Here is a 23047-nt window from a genome sequence, read left to right on the forward strand (position 1 = left end):
CTTACTATACTCATTTGAACATTTCAATATAAAAGTGATTGAGTGTATGTGTGTGTGTGTGTGTGTGTGTGTATGTCCCCCCCCCCCCCCCCCCCCCCCCTCCCTCTCTCTCTCTCTCTCTCTCTCATCTTCACAATTGCATAAAAAAGAGCCTCTCTATCTCTCTAGCTATAACCTCTCTCGGAGAGATCTTTAACTCTTGGGATAGTTTCCTACGATATTAAAATTTCTTCTTCTTCTTCTTCTTCTCTCTCTCTCTCTAATCTCTCTCTATCAACATGTCAATCACTCAATTTATTACAGCAAAAAATGTTGCCTTCTTGAGGCCACCGTGAAGTCTTCATCTTGTTTGAAAAAAATCCCAACACCCTTTCTTTCCCCTCTTTCTAACTCTAGTCCTAGAGAGATAATCCTAGAGAGAAATGCTAAAGTGTAGAGATAGATAATGTTTGAGAGTGTTGGAGGTGGAGGTAGCCATACCTCATGCATAAGTGACATGGGGTCACTCATGAGGGATCCACGGAGGGCGTTTGATCGGCAAGGCAAGGGGGATGGGAGATGTCAGATCTCCATAGTAGGGGGGACATAGCTTTATATGTACGGGGCCACTTCACTTGCAGCGACATGTGTTAGGTGGGTTGGATAGAGCATCACACTGTGGAGAGGGAGGTCACGGTTCAAGCTGCATTCGCTATGCAATGAAACCCTAATTTTTTATCGCGTTGGACTCAATCAATGGTGGATTGAATATGGGCCATTGATCCCCTCACTCGACCCCGTGGCACTTATGGTCGAGACTCGAGGGGGCCATAGTGAGTACTTATTAGAAGACTTCGATGTAATCAAATCACATGCAATGATGTTCTCTGGGGAGCCAAGCTTAGAAATATTCAATGCAGTCAAGGCCATGCACATTGTGGGAACCACTATGGGGCAACAAGGTACCCAAGTGCAAGTTAGGGTGCATTTAGATTGCACGTTCGCCCATGGTTCGACACCCCTTTTCCACTCTCCAACCCATTCACACTGTTGGGCATACAAATATTATGCTAAAAGCATAAGGTGAAAGCACGGAATGGCTACGGGCCAACTGGTTACGCTCTTGGCCTGGAAGATGCAGATCCAAAGATCAACACACGCATGCTCTTACCTTGATACACATGGTATTCATAAGGTGAAGAGCAAGCTGGAAGTTCTTTTGTTTCGGGGGTTTGAGGTTACCTGCATTTGTGGCAAGATCAGATTATTGTGGAGATTTTTTCCGCAAATCACGAGCTGCCATATCTATGGCGAACGCCATTGTCCAAGCAATCCGAACACTGACTTAGAGTAGAGTGTCATCGATGTTTAATGGGGGAAGTGGGGGGAGAGGACAAGCCAAAAATCTCCAATGCAAAAGAAAACCCCGCTAGCACTCCGTAAAAGGTAGGTGATAAAGCAATATAAATAAATATATAAATAAATAAATAAATATATATATATATATTTGAAGAAAGTAGAAATGGATTTAAGCAGAGGAAACATGGGATACAAAGGTTCCACAGGAAGGGGGTGGGACAGCCCCAAGACCACCCAATTGGCACAAGATGTTGCAAGTGAGGTTATGTTCTTTTCTATACTCATTTATCACTATTGCCTTAAACATGTTAAAGTGTGTTTATTTGCATGTCTAGTTCATCCTCCCAATGGTTTTGCTTGGTATTGGCTCTACTGGTTTGCGAAATAGTGTGAAGAAGTAGTCTAGCCTAGTTTGGTACATGCTTTGACAATGCATACACCCTATGTGCCTTAGAACCATCTATCTAAGTTGCATTATATGTTAAACGTTTTCTTTTCCCGAGAAAAAGATACTTCTATTAGTTAATGAAAGCTGCCCGTAGGGCTACAACCACCTCTGCAAGAGAGGGCTACAACAAACATGGTGGGGAGACTCTCCCAATGAAAGAACAACATATATACAATGAGGCAAAATCGAGGGATGGGAGGAGGGAAGAGCCACACAGGTGGTCGATAGTGCAATCTGAGCACACCATGGACAATGGTATAGAAAGGCCCAGGGCGCCAGAGTCGAAGGAAAGCCTCGCGGCGCTCTCGCATGCGGTCGGAGCTGCCCTATAGTCCCTCAAGCTGTCCTCTGAGAGTATGGATCAGCTCTAGCCAAAAGTCACAAACAGTCTCTGCTAGTGGCACAGAGCGGGCCTCAAAAATGCAAAAACAGTGGGCCCGCCAGATGAACCACAGTGTCAGGCCACTGATGAGCTCCCAACACTCCTCTCTCTCACTGCACCACTCCTGTGGAGTAAGCTCTGTAGTAACAGGCTGGAGTGTAGGACGCCCCCCCTGTATCACTATCATCATGCTGGTGGAAGATAGCTCAAATTGAAGTGTCGGGCCTGTGAGAGTGGACCAAGCCGCTGCCCCCCAAGTGTACTGTCTAGCCGTGGAGAGAGTAGGCATCAGCCAAAGAACTCGTAGCCACACCTGCTGGGCCGAGGGACAGTCCCAAAGACAATGACGCTGACTCTCCACCAACTGGTCACAGGCTTCACATGCGGCCGAGAGACCACTATGCACAAGCCACCTCCCTACTGCTGTAGCTCTGTGTACAACCATCCACTGAAACAATGTGACGCGCCTCGGCTGTCTAGAGTCCCACAGCCTCTGCCAAAAGGCTATCAACAACTCGACTGTGAGGCCCTCCTCCTGCTGGCCAATGACGTGTTGCAGCGGGGCGGGCCTCTCTCTATGCTGCAAGTATATGATGTCCAAGCCAAACAGTGTACTAAAAGAAGGGGACTCCTGGGTGGTCTCCAAAAGAGAAGGGGTCCCTCCATAGCCACTCACCAGGATCCCACTGTACTCGTGCCAGTGGAAAACACTCCCAAGCCCATAGCCTCCAGTGTCCAGTCTCAAGAGCTTCTGGGTCAGGGTCTATGACGCAAGTCCTCCCACAGATTCCCACAACTCGGATCCTTTGAAAACAGAACTCTGCTACCTGCGAGGCCTCTACTGCAACTCGCTGTAATCCTCCCCCACCCTGAAGCTCGAAGAACAGGGCTGGGACAGTCTTTGAGCAGGCCCTGACTGAAATGAGAACCTCCAGTCGTGTGAAGGCTCCCATCCACCGGGGTGCTACTGGCTCGAGAGGCGTGAGCCACTCAGTTGGAACTGACTCTGAGATGTCCTGACACATGCTCTGCACCGCACCCCTCTCATGCCCTGCAGCTGGAAACCCTGCACCTCCTCTGACAAACCTGTGAACTCTAGCCAGTCACCTAAAGAGAGCGCTGGACCTGCAACCATGGAACCCCAGGAAACATGAGGTTGACTACCAACCAAGTGGCCTCTCTGAGTGCTAACCATGGGGTTCCAGACGAGGGGCTGTCGTAGGCGCTCCTCTGTGCACATCGGCTGTCCTTGCTCCAGGCCACGCCGTAAGAGCTCCCAAGAACGAAGCAAACTCACAGCAACGCGGTCCTCCAGTCTCCTGCTCAAACCAACTCGGCGCATCTTTGTAAAGATCCATCTGGTCGAAGGTTGCCAAGGGCCTCTTGACTGAGGCACCCTGGCACGAAGCCTCTGCAACAAGAACTCCTTCCAGGGCTCCTCACCTAGAAGAAGTCCTCTGACTATGAACTTCCCTAGAAGGGCTCTGCTCTGCTGTGCTGGATCAATGATCCCAAGCCCTCCCTGAGAACAAGGAAGCGTGATGTCCGACCAAGCCACCTTGGCTCGGGCCATCTGAGTGTCACGTATTGACAAAAGGAAGTTCCTGATCAGCCTCTCTACCTAGCTGATACAAGAACTCGAGAAGATCCAGCAGGAAGTGATGGACCACATAGTCGCCAACAGCACCTGGTTAGCAACTACTACTCTACTAGCCATCGACAGACGTGCTGAGCTCCAATGTAACAGCTTTCTCCTGATGGACAGGAGAAGAGGAGCAATCTGTTTCTCGGGAGACAAGTCCAAACCAACCTGACAACCCAAGTACCGAACTGCAGTCCCTGGGGGAATCCACCTGAAACCCTCTCCTGGCATCCAATCTGGCACAGGAGCACTACCAACCGAGAACGCCACTGTCTTTCTACAGTCGATCAGTGCCCCCGATGCACAACAGAAGGTCTCCAGATCTTGCTCACATCTGTGAAGATTGGCCTCCTGGCCATCTAAGTACAAGGCTCAGTCATCGGCAAACTGAGCATCCAGTAGCTCCTCTCCCCGAATAGGGAGTGTTAAGCCCCGAAGACCAACCTGCTGTGACACCAAAAATCTGCTCATCGTCTCCGCATAGAACAGAAAGAGAAAGGGGGCAAAAAGACAAACCTGTCTGACTGAGCGTGTGAGCATGAAGCGCTCACCTCTCCCCCCTGCCAAAAGCACCTGACTGTGAGCCTATCTGTACAAAGCTGACACCCCTTCGATCCAAGCATCTCAGAAGCCCATCCTGCGGAGAGTGCCCTCTAGAAAGTCCCAGTAAACTCGGTCGTATGCCTTCTCAAAATCGAGAAGAAGAATCACAAGGTCCTCACCACGGAGCCGTGCCAGGGCAGAAGCCTCCCAGAAAGTAAAGATGTTGTCAAGGATTCTGCGTTCCTTGACAAAACTGTCTGAGTCCCATGTATAAGGCTCTCTAAAAGTGGCTGAATCCTCAAACTCAGAGCCTTGGCAAGAATTTTGTAGGCTGAGTTGAGGATGGTGATGGGGCGCCACTGTCGAATCTCATCCAAGGAGCCACCCTCCTTGGGAATGAGGTAGATCAGGCCCTCACTCATGCTGTCAGTCATCACTCCTGTGTGCAAAATGTACTCAAAAGAACTACAAAGATCTGGGCCAAGCAGGTCCCAGTACTCCAAGAAAAAGCCCGGAGTCAACCCATCCTCACCTGGATAGCTACCATGAGGGAGGGCCCTCAGAGCCGTGTGCAGCTCCTCAAGCTGAAGTGGCATCTCTAGCCTCTGGCACATCTCCTTTGTCACAAGACATGGCATATGTGCCCAAACCTGCTCCCTGCATGCATCCTGCCGCTCTGACTGAGGCTCAGTAGTAACTCATGATAAAAGTCAGTAGTAGCTGCACGCATATCCTTGGGCTCATAAGTAACTGACCCATCGGGCCTCCTCAATTGAATGACCTTGGCATGTGAGTGCCGAGGTCCCACTGTCTCAAAAAAAGAACCAGTCACTCTGTCACCCACCTGAGTCCACTGAGATGCCTGTCCATGAAAGGCAAACTCATGACGCCTCTCATCTGTGCTAGCAAGCTCATGTCGAGCCTGCTGTAACTGCTCCTCCAACCATGGACTGTCTGGATGCTACTCCTGCATCCTCTGTAGTGAAGCAATGCCTCGTCTTAGACGCTACTCCGCCTCCCTCGCTACAGCTCGGCGAGCCAGAGACTCCTGAAGAAAAAAGTGGCTAAGCTGAGCTAGGCCTGAGGCCACTCTGTCTTCAAGTGAGACTTGGCTGTCCATGCCCTCTGTCCAGAGAGCCTCTACCCTCTCTCTGAGTACTAAGTCCAACAAGACCCTCTCTGGGATGCGCAGCATCGTGCTCCCAATCCTCTGCCTGTTTGCCACCGTAAGGATCACAGGTGCATGGTCCGAGAAGGAAGTCCCTGCCAGGATGCCCACTGAACCCCCCAAGTTACTGAAGTGGTCACTAGTGTAAAAGCGATCTATCCGCGATAGATTCACTCCTCCCACTCTGCGGTCCGATCTAGAGAAGGCAAGACAGTCTGGGGGCCTCACAAAATCAGAGTGCTGCCATGTATTTGAGACCCTCAAAGTCATACAAAACCTCTCCCAAGCTGCCAACTCGACTCCATGCACAGTAGCATGTCTGCCACCAATCCTGTCAGAAGGGTCCTCCAACATGTTGAAGTCCCCTCCTATACACCAATGATCAGCCTGCGGCAAAGACTCAACAATCTGTGACCAAAACTCTGCACGAGCACTCGCCACATTGGGCGCATAGATGTTGAGGAAGCCCACAAGGACACCCTGAACCTGCATAGTAATCCACTGAGCCCTCCTTGGCACAATAATCCCTCTGCCCACAATGGCCTGCTGCAATGAGTCTGCAATAGTCATACATACCCCACCCTGGATGCCTCGAGGTCCAAAAGCAGCTGACCAAAAGGTATCATAACATCCACGCAAAATCTGACCACATCGCCGAATGCGGCTCTCACACAGATGGTGCTCCTGAAGCATAAGGAGATCAATCTCTCCTCCCACAAGGCAACGCTAAAGCTCTCGACGCAATCGGCCCCGTTGTCGCTGAAACTGGGGCCCACCTAGTCCTTGCACATTCCATGAGACGATCTTCATGGGGAGCGAGAGAGAACAGATGCTGCCGCAGCATCAAGATGGGCTATCTTCGATGCAGGCTTGGATTGGGAGTAATCCGCATCTGAGCGTCCTCTAGATAGGCATGACTGGAGTGAGTGCCTAGCCCAAGCCCAAGCAGAGCGAGCCGTGTGTAACACAACCTCCTCTGTCTAGGAGTCCATATGAATGTATACATAGCAAGGCAAACACTGCGTATCAGCAAAGAAGTACACCACAATGTGCCTACATCCTGCTGAGTCTGGGGGTGTCACCGCAAACTTGGCCAATGGCCACAAAGTCTGCAGCATATCTATAACTCCAAGTTCTCCCATGTGGTGAGAGAACTCTAAGACCTGTGTATGCAACCATCCCACCACTAATTCAAGGGACCACTCTGTCTCGGCCCTACCACAGAGGGGGAAGGAAAAACCAACTGCTGAGTACAGGGCCTCTATCCCCCTAGCGGCGAGGAACAAAACATGGACCCTGAAACAGGCTCCCTCATGGTCTGCTGCTGCTGTTGCAGAATCGCCGAGAAAACGAGTGAACCCGTAGTCCATGAAGTCCCAGTGGCGTTGGATGTCAATGCTCGTCAACTCACGAGGGATGGCTACAAGGGAGGATGTCTGAATCTGCAGAGGGGGACGCAAGAAGGGCTGACCCTCTCTCGCGGCAAAGGCACTGCCAAGAGATCTCCTAGCTGATGGAGAGGGACCAGTCTCGTGAGCCGACTGAGGAACTGGAGCAGGAGGGGGGGGGAGAAGGAGCTGGGGAGAGTGGAGGAGAAGAGGGATGGGATGGGGCGACACAGGTAGAGGGGCGAGGTGGAGAGGCGACGGGAGCAGAAGGCGGGGAGGATGAGGCAAAGGGGGGGAACTCTGGGGGGGGAGCGGCTGTCGAGGGAGAAAGAGAGGTGGGGGCTGGCGCAGGGATCTCCTCCTGCTCAAGAGGACCAAAACGGTTCCCCGTGGGAACCCACTGCTGCTGAGTAGACACTGGAGGGCCACTCTGAGTGCCAGGCTGACGCTGTGGCCCCTGGCGTCGGCGGCCACGAGCCTGCTGCCACCCCTCCTCCGCTGGAGCCCCAGACTCGGAGGGTGGCTCTACATTTGTATGTTGTGCCGCTGGCTATGGCTGCGGGCCAGCCCTGGCAGGCTGGGGCTGAGGCTGTGGTGCAGGTCGCGGCCTCCTCCGTGGACAGGCCTTCGCTAGATGGCCCATCTATCGGCAAATGAAGCACTGGTTCGGGAGGCCCGAGTACTCCACACTCTGTCGAAACCAACCCCCACTCACCCGAGGTAAAAGGATAACCTTCGGGAGCGTGTGGGTATCTCTGACCAAAACTCGAACTGAGGGAATGCCAGCCGCCTTGGCAGCTACTGATGCTGTCGTGAGAGGTGTCTCCGGGGCAGTCCCAATGGCGGAACCGATCCTGGAAAGAAGTGGTAGGTACTCCCTCCGTAAACCTGGAAAGCAGACTGAGATGGGGATGTCTGCCTCCTTTACTAGAACATCAGAAGCTGGGTCAAAACCATGTCGCCACTGTCGAAAGTGGGCACGTGATGCTCGGATGGCCAGTGGACTCATAGCTATGACCTTGGACGCCATCTCGGAGGACTGAAACTTGATCTGATAGTAACCCCGTTCGAGAATCTGGACATCCAAAATCTTTCCCACCGCTGCGAGAAGGCGGGCCTGGAGAAGGTCTCGCAGCTCTCCTCTGCTAGGTTGGGTGCCGAGAATCTTGCAGATGATCGAGGTCGCCTGCAATCGCTCTACCTCTGTGGCAAGGTTCGCTTGCTCTGTAGGCGAGAGAGCAAGTCGAATGGTGGGCTCAGCGGGGTCGAGCGAGGGGGCTTCTGGCGAGTCCCTCTGTGGCGAAGCTGGAGCCTCCATCTGTGTCTACTATTGTGGCGTAAGAAGGGGACGACGGGAGGGTGATGCAATTGGGCGCGCCAACACTTCTCCAAGGAGTTGAAACGAATGCCGAAAGTGCCGAACTGCAGGGAGTAACCGAGGAGGAGGACCCAAACTGGCGGGTGAACGGGCCGAGGCGGAGGGGGGGATATAGCGGGACGGGGCAAGCGGGGAGGCGGCGAAAAAAGCTATGGCTGAGGGCGGGCGAACGGGCTGGGACAGGGGCAGCGCGAGGGGGGGCAGCGGGGGCTGAGGGCAGCGCGGGGGAGGGCAGCGAGGACGGGCAGCGCTGGGGGGGGGCGGGGGGTGATGGCGTAGCGTGGAGTTCACAGTGCAGCGAGCGCGCGTTCCTTGTTCGAGTACATGGGATGTTATATGTTAAACGTTACACCTATTATACGCGTTTAATGATCATATCCGAGTCGCACCCAACGATAATGGAGGTACTGTGGTTTTTTAAGTACCCAAGTCGCATTGCACATAGAAAATGAGGAAAGCATAGCTGACAAGTTGCATGACAAGCTCTTTTGATTGGAGTAAACCAGCCCCGAAATAAGGAGAGAGCTCAACACCCTAAGTATAGCTTAGCATCTTTCATTTTGGGGGTAATAGTAGAAGCTTAACAGAGTTTCGCTTTTGGTGGCGCAGGTTCTGGATTTTCCCCCACTCCTCTCACTATCTTAGAGCTAGTTCACATAGAGCTCTAGTTTGCAGCTGGTTGCCAATCAGTTGTGAACCAGTTTGGTTCCCATGAGTTTGTTGCAAGGAAAAAGTTTGCAAGTGGTTGCAAACCGGTTGCGATGTTGCTCCTAGGGGAGGAGGTGGAGCAGGCTGGAAAAGGACGAAACTTTGCTCATTGTTCAGCTTCGTAGAGGAAAAATATGCAATTTTTCAGTGCATTTCCATTTTTTTTTCTTTTCATGGGAACTGAGTAGTTGCTGGTTTCCAACCGGCAGTAGCCGGTCGTGAGCCATGGTTCCACGTGAACTGGCTCTTAGAGTGCGACCCGGCCCTAAAGCTATCTTTTTTTGCAAGTCCTTTCATCTCCTCTTTCGTAGGCTGTAGTCTTGCTGCAGTCACTGCAAGCGTTCACGTCACCGTCGTCCACTCCTGCAGAATCGTTCGCACACACTCACCACAGAGATGCTACCGGGTCTGCAGCCTAATTTCCCCTACTCCCCCCGCAAGCACGAGCGCGCCCCAGCTCTTAGGAGCTGCGTCCAGCCCTTCTTGACATGCTGCTGTAGGTTTCCCTTACCAAAAAAGAGCATGTTCAATGCATATTGATCCATTTCAGCCGCAGCTCGTAACACCAGTTACTAGGAAGAGAAGAAGAAGTGTGAACTTGAGTACTATATAGAAGATAGAGTGAGAGAGGAGAGAAGGAGAGAGTAGACAGAGAGATGGAGGTAGAGAAGAGAGAGAGATGTGAGAGAGAAGGGAAGGGGGAGCTGACACCAAGTAGAGGGGGAAATTCGAATTTGAATTGCATACAACAACTGCTTTCTAACAATACAAGGGGAGTTCCTTTTATAGGTTTGGATAAGCAATCTAGCCATTGTAGGGATAAGGTATCTGTGGTGAGGTTTGAACTCCAGCTTAGGTGTAAAGTGCATTGCACTTTCCACATCCCCCCTCAAACCGAAATCATAACAGAAAGCATAGAGCATTTGTGAGGAGATCCCCCCTCAAATGAGAATACAAAATAAAACCATGCTGAAATACAATGAGTGTTGTTGAAGATGAAGCTAGGGAGCTTCCAAACCGGCTCTTACTGAGCAAAGAAGGTGCTTTTCAGGAGGAACTGCTTTGGTAAGGAAATCAGCGACATTCTCGTTGGTAGAGATGTATTTGAGGTGGATGAAGTTGTCTTCTACTAGCTCCTTGATTAAGTGATACGCGAGCTTTATGTGCTTTGTGCGTTCGGTAAGTTGAGGACTCTTCGCCATTGCAATTGCTGACTGATTGTCGCAATGTAGAATGATTGGCGGAGTGGCACATATGGAATCGGCAGTTCTTCTAGGAGTTGGTGAAGCCACAATGCTTCACGAGCAGCAAGGGATGCTGCTATATACTCTGCCTCAGCAGATGATAGAGCAAGTGAAGTCTGGCGCTTGCTTCGCCAAGAAATAGCACCTCCTGCAAGAAGAAATACATGCCCAGAGATGCTATGCATATTCGGGTCTTGGCCGGCCCAGTCGGCATCAACAAAACTTTGATTTGCAGTGGTGATGAGTGGTGCTGACTATAATATGTGAGAGAATGATGGCGAGTGTGGTGTAAGTAGCGCAACGATCTCTTCGCAGCGAGACCATGGCATTTGTGAGGTGCCTTCATATGGCGAGATAATACATGACCTGTAAAGCTAATGTCAAGTCTTGTGCATGATATGAGCTACCTTTGCTGGCCGATTAAGCGAGCATAGGAAAGCTTGACATAGAATAAGTCATCATCAGATGGTGGCATAGAAGTGAATAATTTATGCTTGACAAGTAGTGGTGCAGAGAGTTGTGCACTAGAAGACAGAAGACCATACTCACCCAATATGCCTTCAATGTATTTCCGCTGAGAAAGATTGATGAATCTGCCAATTGGATCTCTGTTGACCTCTATGCCCAAGAAGTAGGTCATAGGGCCGTTGTCATGGACTGGAAATTCCTCCTTGAACATTTCCACAACATGTGAGACATATGTCTCATCACTAGCAATGATAGGAATATCATCGACATAGACACCAATGATTGCCCATCCATGAAAGAGAGTGTGATAGAATAAGTTTGGGTAAGAAGTGCATTGAACCCATCCCCATTTGATAAGAAAAGCATGCAAGCGCTTGACCATTGTCGTGTAGACTGCTTGAGACCATATATAGCCTTATGTAGCTTGCATACATAGATAGTGGGATCATCACAATAGAAGTAGGGCGGTTGAGCCATATAAATGACTTCATCTAGCCATCCATGTAGAAAGGCAGTGCGAATGTCAATGTGATGAAGAGGAATGTCAAAGAAAGCGGCTAATGCAACAAGTATGCGAAATGAGGTGATACCCATGACAGGAGAGTAAGTATCAGTGAAATCTGTACCATGTTGTTGCGCATAGCCCTTCGCAACAAGCCTTGCTTTGTAGCGTTTGACAGAACCATTGGGGCGATGCTTCTTCTTGAGAATCCATCGACAATCGATGACATTGGCGTCGTCGGGCCTTGGCGTGATAGTCCAAGTTTGAGCTTCTTCATGTGCTTGAAGCTCTTCCTTCATGGCTTCAATCCATTGTTCTCCTTCGGGAGAGGCAATGGCGTCTTCAACTGAAAGTGTGTTCTCTTCGAGCGGATCGGGGATGTTGATGGAGAGGTCTTCTTCTTCTTGAAGCAAGAATGAGGCGAAGGAAGTTGCTTCGTAGATGGCTTCGAGAGAGCGTTGTTGAGGGCGAAGGGGAGGCGATATCCCTTCATCATCCATTGGGGCTGATCTGGAGGGTCGATTAGATGCCTTGAGAGCTGAGGATGAAGAGGAAATGGGATGGGAGTGATGGTGTTTCTACGAGTAGTAGAAGTAGGCGGGGTTGACAAGGAGGATGATACGACAATAGGTGTGTGTGCCATGCTTAGAGGCGAGAAAGGAGAAGCTAAGGGGCTGAAATAAGAGTTGTTTGGGGAAGTTTTTGATTGAGGTAAGGGGATGATTGTGCTTGGAGCAGGAGCTGGTGCAATGGAGCTTGAGAAGTGGAGCGTATGAGGAGAGGAATGGCATGTTATAGAGGGCTGAAATGGTGTGTGTGTGTGTGTGGCCTTCTTGGAGTGTGCTTGAGAGAGGGAAAGAATGTGTGTGCATGCCATGAATAGGCGCAAGTTGATGAGGAGCAGGTAGCGCTACAAGTTGGGTTGAGGGCTGGCGTTTGTTTATTACGCCTGTGAGCATTGGCAGCTTGAGATTTTAAGCCTGTGGGCTTATGAGATTGAATTAATGTGGTCAAGGGTGTATTCACACCATGGTTCACTGATTTGGTAAGTGTAGTAACTGTAGGGTACTTGCCGGATATTTTATATGGGGTAGGTAAAAGGGGCTCAGTGGTCGATGAGGGCAGAGCATCTCCAGGATGATTAAAGAGAATAAATTCACAGAATACCACTGACCTTGAGAACAAAAACTTATTTGTTTTCGAGTCGTAAAGACGATATGTCTTAATGCCATGAGTGTCGCCGTATCCGTAGAAGATAGTGTGGATGCTCTTAGGATAAAATTTGGGTTGAGGACTGGTGAGCATAGGATATGCTGGGGAACCAAAGATCTTGAGATGGGTTATGTTGGGCGGGTGGTTGAACCATAGCTGGTAAGCAGTTTTGTGTGGATTGACTGATGAGAGGACTCGATTCTGAATGTAGGTTGTGGTAGCTATGGCTTCTTCCCAGAAAGAAATAAGAAGTCGAGCGAGGGCTAGCATAGAGCGAGCAGCTTCGACTAAAGTGCGATTCTTGCGTTCGGCGACTCCATTTTGTTGAGGGTGATCCGGAATTGTAAATTCCCGTCGAATGCCATTTGATACACAATATTGTTGAAACTCGTTGCTTTTGTATTCCCCACCATTGTCTGTCCTGAGTGCCTTGATTTTGAGATCTAGTTGTGTCTCCACGACAGCTTTGAAAGCCTGAAATTTGATAAATGTTGCAGCTTTATCTGCCAAGAAATAGACATGAGTGTACCTTGTATAGTCGTCGATGAAGATTAGGAAGTATTTGTTGTTAGTGAGTGATTGTGTCTGCATTGGGCTGCACGAATCCGAGTGGATAAGCTCAAGAGGTTGAGCTGTATGGGATTTTGACCTTGGAAACTTGAAATGCTTAGCATTGCCCAATACGCATGCTTCACAAAATGTAATTGGTGTAATTGTGGTTGGCAAACCTACCACTAGCTCCTTCTGCTGCATATCTTTGAGCACTTATTGCGAGACGTGACCTAGCCTGTAGTGCCAAGTAAGTGTCTCCTCTTGCTTAGGAGAATTGATGACTGTTGAAAGTGCTTTGGCTTGGACTTTGCTAGAGCCGAGAGAATACAAGCGTCCTTCCTTGGGGCAAGATATAGAGAAAGGCTTGTGATTTGTGTCAATTGTATGTAGGATGCACTTATCATGTGTGAAAGAAACTGTAATGCCCTTGGAGGTGAGCTCTCCTACTGAGATCAGATTTTGCTTTAGACCAGGTACATAGTATACCTTGTCTAAGTGAGCTATAGTGCCATTTGGTAGGGTAATGGCAACCGTGTCATATCCTTTAGCATATTGAATGTTGCTGTCCCCCATGAGGACTTCAAGTGGGTGTTGAAGAGGAGTGTATTGTGCAAGCCAATCAAAATGATATGTCATGTGATGTGTAGCTCCAGTGTCTAGATACCAGATAAAAGAGTTGTGATGTGGCTTAGAGGAGCTGAAGCTTGCAGCAAAAAGTTGTATAGAAGTAGGGTGTGTATCACCATCATAGCTTGAAATATTGGTGAAATGAGCATGAGCTTTGTGATGATAGCTTCCATTTGCTTTACGTCCGTTGAATCCTCCATGATTACCACCATGATGCTTGGTTTTGGATCTGCAGTCCTTTGCAATGTGTCTGAACTTCTTGCAGTTGTGGCATTGAACTTGACCATAAGGTGCAATTCTAGGGCGGTTAGAACCACCTTTATGCAACTGCCTTGCATTGTTGTAATGGTGGTTAGGACCACCTTTTCTGAAATTGATATGAGTGGCTAGAGCCACTGGAGTAGAGCCATTAGACTGGTCTCTTAAAGCTTCTTCTTGATGGATTTTGGATACAAGGCCTTGCAATTGCATCTGGGACAGGGCTTGAGTAGTAAGAAAGGCTCTCCAGCTTGCGGGTAAAGCAGCCAGTAGAAGCATACATTGCATAGTATTGTTCACAAGCCTCTTGATCAGGGAGACTTGATAAACAAGATCAGTGTGCTCATAACTATTGTTGAAGAACACCCAAATAGCCTTAGAGGTGGATAGAGTCCGCACCATTTGGACTTGCCTATCCTCACAATGGAGTATAATCTCCATTTGAGCCGTAATGTCCCTTGAATCCCATGCCGACTGTAGCTCCGTGTCGGAGGCGTTCTTGTCTTCACTTGGTCTTATTTCATCTCTAGAAACAATCTTCCAGAGGCCAAGTTGCTTCAAATATAGCTCCATTCTCAGCTTCCACACATTGTAATTGTTCCCATTGAGCTTGTCAATGGTGAAGTACCTTGACTTGGTGGTTGCAACCATAGGTGACGAGGCGCTAGTCATGCTAGCCGAGTGAACCTTGGAAGTGAGAGATGGAGGTAAAGTAGGCCGTTGTTTCGAGAGAAGGCTCTTAGAGTAATTAGGAGCTCAAGTTCTGAAGCTCTGATACCATGTGAACTTGAGTACTATATAGAAGATAGAGTGAGAGAGGAGAGAAGGAGAGAGTAGACAGAGAGATGGAGGTAGAGAAGAGAGAGAGATGTGAGAGAGAAGGGAAGGGGGAGCTGACACCAAGTAGAGGGGGAAATTCGAATTTGAATTACATACAACAACTGCTTTCTAACAATACAAGGGGAGTTCCTTTTATAGGTTTGGATAAGCAATCTAGCCATTGTAGGGATAAGGTATCTGTGGTGAGGTTTGAACTCCAGCTTAGGTGTAAAGTGCATTGCACTTTCCACAAGAAGGAGAAGGACGACCAAGGATGATATCAATCATCATCTCCCATATCATTCTTTAGCTTGCTTTCTTTTCAGCTTCATGTTACCTCCACTGTCCGAGGTGGTGGGATACATGACAACATTGGCAGGATTATAGGGCTCTGATGTGCAGCTAACGGCGGACAGCTATGCTGCATGTGCTCTGGAGGTGGGCACCCTCTATCCGCAATGCTGGGGCACATCGGCCGTTCACAATGACACCCGCCTCCAGCAAACACGTCATTCTGGGCGATCTCCAATGGAGGCTATTTCGTTTGTGGGGTGCTGTATGACTCTCATTATCCTTCCTGCTGGGGATACATTGATAATTCAGACATTCCCTCTGAATTTGAGAGCACTAGCTATTCCAACATCAATTCAGGTGGTTGGCATGCGTGCGCAATAAGAGATAACACAACAGACAATCCTGGTCAGGTCGATTGATGGGGCGACAATTCCTACGACAGGCTTCGCCTCCAACTGAAGCCATGATATCAGTTACAGCCGGCGATTATCACACTTGTGGACTCATGGCCTCCACAAGACTATTGAAATGCTGGGGTCTGAATATCACCCAAGGTGATTCAGCAATACAAGCCCTCATGAATGCCCGTTTTGATTCGATCTTTTCTGGGAGGACCTTATGTGTGGACTTGAGTTGAATACAATGAAGACACTGTGCTGGGGTAACGACACATTTAAGCAGGCTGAACCTCCTGACGTCAACCTCACAGTCATCACTGGAGGCTATTGGTTTTCATGTGGCTTGCGTGAGGATAATCATGAAGCTGTGTGCTGGGGAGACTACGCAAGCGGTCGGACATATGCACCGCCGGGAGTGAAATTCTCTACCATCTCCTCTGGAGATTGGTACACTTGTGGCGTGAGGGAGGACCAACAGAATATGGTTGGGGACTGTTGGGGGGCAGAGGGCAAGTTTGCTGATTTGGTACCTCAGACTTTGAATGCAGGTATGGGATTGTGCGTCAAGCAGTGTAATGAGGGCCAGCGTGAAGTTCTGGATTCCGAGCTTAAGTTATCCTTGCATCAGTGTCCTAACAATGGAGACAAGGTTTGTGTGGAATGTATGCCAGGCAAGTGTCCAGCTAGTGACTTGACGCTGCCCCCGCCTTCCAATATATCAGTGGTAGCAATTGTGGTAGCAGTGGTAACAATTGTGGTAGCATTGGTATTGGGATTGTTGGCAGTGGTTCGACGGAGACAATTGCACTCGATGTGGATGTCTTTCTGGAGGCCAATTCATGCGGGAGCAGAATCTGCTCACACAAGACCTTCGAAAGCTAGAGCAAGCAAGGTTTTTAGCTTCACTAGTGAAGCGATAAGAGTAGCCACGAAAAACTATGACACTAGCATGGTGATTGGGAAGGGGGGTTTTGGGGATGTGTACAAGGGCATCCTAGATGATGGGCGGGTTGTGGCAATCAAGAAAGCTTCCACTGAGGAGAGAGCTAGGGCTTTTGATATGGAGCTTGAACTCTTGGCACAGGTAAACCACAAGTACCTGGTGAATCTGGTCGGTTATTGTGAAGAGGACAAGTGCCTTGTGTTTGAGTTCATGGTAAATGGTTCACTGCAAGATTGTCTGTTTGACAAAAGATCTGCTCATGAGCTCTTTGACTGGAAAGGTCGAATGAAGGTTGCTTTGCAAGCAGCCAGAGGGATCGAGTACTTGCATGTGTATGCCTCTCCCAAAATCATCCATCGTGATGTAAAAGCTTCAAATATCTTGTTGGATGAAGATTGGGATGCACATATCTCTGATTTTGGCCTCTCTTTATGGTCCTGTTGGAACCCAAACTCATATCAGCAATTCGGCACCTTGTGGAACGCTAGGCTACCTCGATCCAGAATACTGATGTGCTTACTGCCAGTGTAAATATCAATTCTCTGTACTCATAGAATACATGTTAAACCTATTTCGGCCTACCTTTTAACTTGAATTCACCCTTGACATAAATCAGTACATGGATGAGAGGTGCATGACATTCCTCTGTGGTCTCCATTGCATGATCAAGGTCTCATTGGGCATGCAGGCGACCAGGAAGATGGGCAATATTCAAAAGACAACACAGGTTTGCACCCTTCCCCTACCTTACCTAGGGTAAAGGACCCATAAAGAGGCACTCACTAGAGGGCAAAACGTGCTTGAGGAGCTTCCTCTCCGGGATGTTGTCTCTTGGAATGCACTGATTGTGGGATATGCCCAACGTCTTGGCCAAGAAGATCAGGGCTGTTTTCGACGGATGCCAAGTGAGGGTGTCTCGCTAGATGCAATCAGCAGAGTAGCGCCAGCAATATCCGCTACACAAGAAAACATGGAGGTGAAGTGCGCAAACGTCCTCGGCAAGCTTCTGTCTGCAATTTTGTCCCATGGAGTGCATTGATTGTGTGATATGTCCAACAGGGTGAGGTCAGGAAGCTTTGGGCTGTTCTTACCAGATGCAGAGAGAGGGCACCTCAGCAAATGCAATCACGTACGCCGAAGGCATGTGGCATTACACGAACTGTCTTGGTCGACATGCATGCCAATTGCGGTGCACTTCATGAAGCACAAAAAGTGATTGAGGAGCTTCCCCGGGGCGGTCACTTTTTAGAATGTGTATGATATCACGTGAGTTAACCGGAGAGGATTATTAAAAGATCAAAATGTATAAAAATGTATACATACAGAGGGGGGTGGGGGTTTTTTAAATAGGCTCACAGTGTAAGTATAGTATGTATATTGGGGTATTATTAATTACCTCTTGAACGCATGTGATATAGGGGTCTTTTGATAAGTGACTGCCCCAGGGGAGCTTCCTGTCCGGGAGTCGTCTCTTAGAATGCACCGATTGTGGAATACGCCCAACTTGACCAAGAAGCTCAGGGCTTTTTTCGGCAGATGCCAAGCAAGGGTGTCCCTCTCGATGCAATCAGCATCCTTCCCCTACCGTACAACCCATAAAGAGGCACCCACAATCCACTAGAGGGCAGGCATGACTTCTCCAATATAACTACATAAACAAAGTAGGTTGTTTTGTCTTTTTGTGACACTTTTTCAATCCAACTTGCTTCAATATGAATAAAGGACCTCAATGACCTTGTTAAATGTTTTTTGATTCTGTTAATGGATTTATGAATCAGATCTGGATGTATATTGTGTGCAAGAGCACAAGATTCACGGGAAGGAATGTGTTGGACACTTTAAAGGGTGGGAGGCAGCTAAATGCATATTCTGGCACCCTCACCATCATCATAGATGCTCTCAATCCAATAACAACTGGTCATAAAATATCATTCTGGAGGATGGCACACCTATCTTTGGAGGCCATGGTTTGGTTACCCACATGTGGAACAATTTAAATCAGCGTGTGTGCCAATCTGAGGAGAGAAGAAATGCAATTGAGACATTGCTTAAGGGTGTGGATCTGTGTATTGAGAGTAGCACTGCACAAAGATTGGAACAGGAATTTGATGCTCCTGAGCTGTTGTTGGCTGTGAACAAATTGGAGACTCTTGCCCTTGATGGTCTATCTAAGAAGTTCACTTGACTTGTTGGATTGGCCCTTCCAAGGGTCATTCCCAATCCTCTTCACACCTCTCAAGATAATATCCTGGAAGTCTAGTTTGGGATTAAGTATGCTCAAAAGTCTAGACAAGATTTAGTTATGCTGCACCTTGGTTTTTGACGCTGTTTGCTAGGATTTCATAGACACCACCCTGACTAGGTGTGTGTGAGAGAGAGAGAGAGAAGTTGGGCCTTGGGTGGTGTTGTTGGGATGGGTCTCATAGGTTGAACAACAATTTTGTAATGTAATGTGGATTCTTGAGACAGTAAAACCTCGGAATTTCATGAAAGGCCTTGAGACCATTTAGAGAGGAAAACCCTTCCATCCATTGTACTTGTCGATTGTTGAGGGTTTAGGGTAGAAACGCATTCTTTACAAGCTGTACATGGGGGTGAACAAGCTTCCCAAACACCCATGAAATTTAACTTCGATCAACTGAGAAAGGGTACTTAACCAAGAGACCATTTTATCATGAGTGACACCGTTATTGTTGTTTATTGTCACGGGTACACCAATTGCAGGGATACATGAGCATACCATCATGTCACTTGTGTGGTCAATCTTTTTCATTCCAGTCAGTATAAATGTATTAAGATATCATGATTAGGCTTGCAAAGAAAACCACAAGGGTGAAATGGGCCCCTTTCTATTGCAAAACTTAGCGCGGAGTGTAAGAGGCATACACAAGAGTTGAAGTTAAATTATTTAGATGACGTTGGTGTCGGTCCTACTCTTGAAGATGTTGCATGCCTTCTTTTCTACTGGGATAAGTGTATGAGTCCTCGAATCCCATCATACCATGTCTCTTGTCATCCCAATTTGGAACATAGTGTGACATTGTTTACATACAAACAATCATCATGTACGTAGCCATATAAAGTGGTCCTCAAGAGCATTTTATTTTATTATCTTTTTGTGAAAATGATAATGATTTCTATATAGAGGTCACATGTCAGCGTGACAATGCTCTATTGTGATATTGTCGTGCATCAAAAGATTGTCCACAAAGAAATAGGGGCTTTGACAAAAGAGTAGCTATGATGCGTCATTTGGAAACACATCAAGTATTCATTACTATTTTGAAATGTCCGGGTGATCGACCAAAGAATGCAGAGGAATATAAGCCAAGCCCCTTGCGATCGCAACACCAATGTAAAAATCGGTTCAAATAATCTGGAACTGAAGATAGCCAGTGCTAGAAAAAAGCATCTGCGTGATTTAAAGTCCAAAGCTCAATCCATATGGAAAATTCAACAAAGCAGAAAGAAAAGAGGCATTCTGTATGAGCAATGGGAGAGTTCATGCATAGAAAGAAAAATGGAAGAGTGGGAAAAAGGGATGCCAAGTCGAAGAGCCCTCAGTGAAAAACATATAAAAGGAGGTTACTAAAATTGGGTACGTGAATTGGAGATTATTTTCATTGTTTATATATATCACTATTGGTCCATTTAGTGATTTTCTATTCTTGTTACAGAGAAGAAAACATTCAAATAAAGAGAAGGAGTCACATGAGGATGACGATGACGATGACTAGCTCGAAAAAAATGGTACGCTTGGCAAGCACGACAATATTCACACAACTCCTGTAAGACGATTGTGCATTCTTAAAAGTTAATTCGAGAGTCACTTTAAGCATTAAAAGCGTTTGTGTGTAGCTTACTTTGTATTGTATACTTTGGGTATAGACATCAACTAGAGCTATGGATTCAAATTCACCAATGACTCCATACAAAGCATTAAATAAAAGATTTTCTTCCTCTTTTTCTCAGTTTAATAGTCATCAAAAGGTAAAAGGCAATTCTATAACATATTATTATAAAGTTAGATTACACATTACCATTGTTTATGAAAGTAATTGTTGTACTTCACAGAATCTTCCTTTTTCTATGAACACAAGGACCACACCAATAGAAATCAACTCACCCAATGACAGCTCTGCAAGTCAAAGTGTACACATACTATTTCAAAGGGTTATTTTGATTGTAAAAGTCCTCCACCAAAGACCGTGACATCATTCTTGGACAAGTATGTTTTTTTTCATTATTTAAAAGTCACGGATGTGCAACTGGCTATTCAAATTCAAGAATATTTCTTTTTTGTAATTTATATGTACATAGTATTAATAGTGGAACAATGTTCCATTTGATTTCTACTCGATACAGCTACTCGATGGATTGTGAGTCTTGACGTTGTGAGCGGGATGGAAACACACACAAAGCCTCTATAATGACCCGACACACACTCTTGGGATGATACACACACACATTATGGGGCACCACTCGGATTACACAACCAGCATGGCCGAGACAGGAAACACACAGACGGAGTGAGAAGAGAGAGATTTCGCACTTGCCCACTCAACAATCACACATACACACTCACACACACACACTCTCAATTCAGCTCAAAGGAGGAAAATTGCTGTTGTTTATACTCAATGAAACTCAGCCCAACACCAATGGGGCAAATAGTTTACACAGTATTGAGGAAATACACCAGATACAACCACAAAGTTAAGCAGAGGCTTCACTCACCGGAGAAGATTACACAGAAAAATAGTAGAAAATCTGTGAGGAATTTGGCAAAATGGACAGCGCCATTGCGTCCGGAACGCCCGGAAACCCCACCCTACAATGTCACAGTGCTCAAATCGGACCTCGGATGAGCAGTTTAGGGCCAAAAAATGCTCCAAAAACAGCAAAAACACACTTGCGGCTGTTCCTCCTCTCTTCTCCATGTTTTTTTCTGGTCTTCTCTCAGTTTTTTCAGTTACCACACTTAGCTGTATTAGTTTGGCACCCGTGGCCTTTTAGATGACCTCAAACGGACCCCGAACAGGCCAAAAACTGACCTCGCAGTGCATAGTTGTCACCTTTTTGCATCATCCGCACACCTGGCACTTAGTTTTTCCAAATAATGCATCCCGCAACCACGTGAAGTGGCCCCAAAAAGTGGTTCTCATGATGATTATTTTGCATAAGTATCACAAGAAAACACCCACGTCGTGTCCATACTTCTCCGCGTGCAAGTATTGACCCCGTTCGACCTCCTGACGCCACTCGATGCCATCTGACGCACCTGCTTACCTCATGTCGTCGGCCCCCGGATAGCTTCCTCGAGAAGTTTTACGCGCTACCAACTCCTCCTTATTGTAGAAAAAACACAGTGGTACTGGTAATAGTGAAAATCGATGCACTATGTACACCCTGTCCTACCTGTACACATGTGGGCCCCACGTAACCACCTGGCTCTGAAAAATGGGAAATTCTTTATTTGATGCACCATGCATTTATATGTACATATGCGTAATCCCTTGATCCAAAAAACTCCTGACATAATTTTCCCATCCCCTAGCCTGCTAGATCATTCATGATCAGCAGCAGCAAAGAGAGATATGAGACTCGCCGCATCACAGGTCTCCTCATGCTTCACCAACATTGCTTGCTCCATAGATAGCTCATCTTGCTCCACCATCATTAACCTGGCATGATATAATTTAAGACGCAATCCATTTACCCTTGACTTATGTAGAATCCCACCTAGGTTAGCCAACTGATATGTACCATTTGGAAAACACTCCACTACCTTGAAAGGGCCTTCCCACTTAATCTGAAACTTCTTTTGGAAGGTGTTGTCCAACTTACTTTTGTGACGCAAAACTAAGTAATGCTTCTTGATACCCTTACTTTTGACCTTTTCATTTATCTTTGCCAAAGCCTTATCCAGCATCTGCCCATAATGCTCCAATGCGCTCATCCTATCCAACTGAACCTCGTGTAACTGTAAGAGCCTCTCTTTGAATGCATTACTAGACGGCCCAAGTAGCTTCTCTAGCATCTTTAATGCAGGCAACTCTACTTCCACAGGCAATAGTGCTTCCTTTCCATATACCAAATGAAATGGAGTAAACCCTGTACCTGTCTTCACCGAAGTACGGTAAGCCCATAATGCACTAGGCAATTCCAAATCCCAATTCTTTTCTTGGTGCTCTGTCACTTTCGAAAGAATCTGTACCAACTCACCATTGAATCTTTCATTTAAGCCATTACATTGTGGGTAATAAGGAGTGGTATGCTGGTGCCTAATCTTCATCTTTGCGCATAAGAAGTCTAGCAGTTTAGCTCTAAATCCTGGCCCGTTATCTGAAAGTAGCTCTAATGGCACCCCAAACTTGCAACATATTTCATCATACACAAATTTTTCCACATCCTTTGCAGCGATCTGTTTTACTGCTATAGCCTCTGCCCATCTAGAGAGATAGTCCACTGCCGTCAAAATATAGCTTTTGCCCCTGCTTGTGATAGGTAACGGGCCTATTGCATCAATCCCCCACTTTTCAAACACATCAAATGCCATAATGGTTTTTCGTAGCTCTGGCTTCAACACTCTCTTCTCAAATGCTTGACACCTATTGAAAGACCTACACCAATGGTGAACATCCTTGTGCAAACTAGGCCATACATACCCCTCTTGCAAAATCTTATGCAAGGTGATCTTTAGAGCAAAATGGCCACCACATGCGCCTTCATGAT

The 23047-nt window shown here is 47.4% G+C and overlaps 1 protein-coding gene and 1 pseudogene across 1 annotated transcript; one reads left to right on the plus strand and one right to left on the minus strand.

Annotated features, from left to right (window-relative positions):
* Window positions 1-13186: 13186 nt before the first annotated feature.
* Window positions 13187-14530, minus strand: LOC147430997 (Copia-like polyprotein/retrotransposon). The gene has a single exon (XM_086493614.1). It carries the CDS (start codon window positions 14528-14530, stop codon window positions 13187-13189), a length of 1344 nt encoding a protein of 447 aa, XP_086349740.1.
* A 462-nt stretch (window positions 14531-14992) lies between these two features.
* LOC147430998 (serine/threonine-protein kinase-like protein ACR4) lies at window positions 14993-16924 on the plus strand (annotated as a pseudogene).
* The last annotated feature ends 6123 nt before the right edge of the window (window positions 16925-23047 follow it).

This window comes from Adiantum capillus-veneris, chromosome 21 (assembly GCF_014529385.1).
Source record: "Adiantum capillus-veneris isolate H3 chromosome 21, ASM1452938v2, whole genome shotgun sequence".
NCBI lineage: Eukaryota > Viridiplantae > Streptophyta > Polypodiopsida > Polypodiales > Pteridaceae > Adiantum > Adiantum capillus-veneris.